Here is a 2,277-nt window from a genome sequence, read left to right on the forward strand (position 1 = left end):
TGCTCTCAAGGACTTCAATTTCTCCCTTTTCCCTTGGAAAAGCTCCTGATCCCACCTCCCTGACATGCATGCACAAAATCATCTGTTTTCCTGGTGACATTTATTAGCAACTCATCTTCCCAGTTTCTCAGCCCAAGAACCTTAAAATCATCTTTGTACCTTCTCTTCCTCCCACACCTCATGACCAGCATGTTAGATTTGTCATCAAAATATATCTAGGGGCAGGGGTTGTGGCTCAGTGGTAGAGTGCTCACCTAGCATGCATGAGCACTGAGCTCGATCCTTAACACCACATAAAAACAAAAGATAATGTGTCCACCTAAAACTAAAAAAATACATATATAAATAAATATGTTAGAAAAATATACCCAGAGTACCATGACCTTCAACAAATAATTGAATGAAAGGATAAAATAATGGGGTCTTGGCTTCCTTGAATATTTGTAGACATCCTAATACCTAAAACTTTTTAAATTCCATTATTTTCTTTATTATAGACAATTCATTCATAAATCCTCAACAACAATCATGTCCAAGCAATATAGCATTAAAGTGTAGGCTAGAAGGCAGAAAGTGCTAGGCCTGAGACACGATTCTGTCAGGAGTTTGATGATCTTAGGTCCTTATTTAACCTTTCTAAATCTCGGTGTCCTGATTACATAGAAATCCTAGTAGTTACTCTGTAAAGTTTTTATGAGAATTGAAAAAAAAATGAAGTGCTTATTTTAACACTCAGAGTATACAGTTTAAAATGTTAATATTTTCCCAAATCCCACTGTCTGCTTCCCGCTCCTCTATTTCCTTAATCTTTCTCATGTCTCTTGTTTTCATGGGGTCTTGTCCTCCTGTCCTGGGTCCCTGGAATAATTCCCTCTGCTCCAGGCCCTTTTCTTGGGATTCCCTGCATCTCTCTCTTAACCAGTAACTAAAGTGTTAATGTCTAGCATGGTGAACCTTCAGGAACCTGGCCTCAGTGTAGGCTGGTATCCCTCCTGATTGGGAGATGCTCTAGCTGGAGCACTCCACCATCTAATAGACATAGATTATGTGCCTACTGTGTGTCACTCTCTACCTTTGGCAGGTCTAAGCCTCCTCTTCTCAGTACAGCTTCCAGCAGTGGCCTATGGAGCCTGGTGCCTGGGGAAACAGGACAGGTGTCACTGAGTTCATCCTTCTTGGACTGACAGGAAATAGAGGACTGCAACCCATTCTTTTTGTCATTTTTTTCTTTGCCTATTTAGTCACAGTGGGGGGCAACTTCAGCATTCTGGCTGCCATCTTTGTGGAGCCCAAACTCCACACCCCCATGTACTACTTCCTGGGGAACCTCTCTCTGCTGGACATTGGGTGCATCACCGTCACTGTTCCTCCAATGCTGGTGTGTCTCCTGGCCTCCCAGTGCAGAGTTCCCTATGCCGCCTGCATTTCACAACTCTTCTTTTTCCACCTTCTGGCTGGTGTGGACTGTCACCTCTTGACTGCCATGGCCTACGACCGCTACCTGGCCATCTGCCGGCCCCTTACCTACAGCACTCGCATGAGCCGTGAAGTCCAGGGTGCCCTGGTGGGCATTTGCTGCACCGTCTCCTTCATCAATGCTTTGACTCACACAGTGGCTGTATCAGTGCTTGACTTCTGTGGCCCTAATGTGGTCAACCACTTCTACTGTGACCTCCCTCCCCTTTTCCAGCTCTCCTGCTCCAGCATCCACCTCAATGGGCAGCTTCTGTTTGTGGGAGCCACCTTTATGGGGGTCATCCCCATGATCCTTATCTCAGTGTCCTATGCCCACGTTGCTGCTGCAGTCCTGCGGATCCGCTCATCTGAGGGGAGGAAGAAGGCCTTCTCCACATGTGGCTCCCACCTCACTGTGGTCTGTATCTTTTATGGAACCGGCTTCTTCAGTTACATGCGCCTGGGTTCAGTCTCAGCCTCGGATAAGGACAAGGGGATCGGCATCCTCAATACTATCCTCAGTCCCATGTTGAACCCAGTCATCTACAGCCTCCGGAACCCTGATGTGCAGGGCGCCCTGAAGAGGGTGCTGACAGGGAAGAGGCCCCCAGCATGAATCGGACAAGGGTATCAAAATGCCCCTCTCTCCTTGATCACCCACCTAATTTTCTTAGCAGATATTGCTTATGCTGAAGGCCTGGGAGTGGGCAGGGGAAATCTTCAGCGTTGGTTCTAATGGTTCAGGGTAGACTTGGATTAAGGACAAATGCTAAAGAGCTTAGGCAAAAGAGTATCCAAGTTACTGATAGAAAATGGAATAAA

At 46.3% G+C, this 2,277-nt stretch overlaps 1 protein-coding gene across 1 annotated transcript; it reads left to right on the forward strand.

Moving 5' to 3' along the window:
* Window positions 1–1,123: 1,123 nt before the first annotated feature.
* On the forward strand, window positions 1,124–2,071 carry LOC308635774 (olfactory receptor 3A10; the record flags this gene model as incomplete). The annotated part of the gene is made up of 1 exon (XM_081270513.1): window positions 1,124–2,071. One exon carries the CDS (start codon window positions 1,124–1,126, stop codon window positions 2,069–2,071), a length of 948 nt encoding a protein of 315 aa, XP_081126639.1.
* Window positions 2,072–2,277: the final 206 nt, after the last annotated feature.

The sequence above is a fragment of the Spermophilus citellus genome (assembly GCF_964194105.1).
Source record: "Spermophilus citellus genome assembly, chromosome: 17".
Lineage (NCBI taxonomy): Eukaryota > Metazoa > Chordata > Mammalia > Rodentia > Sciuridae > Spermophilus > Spermophilus citellus.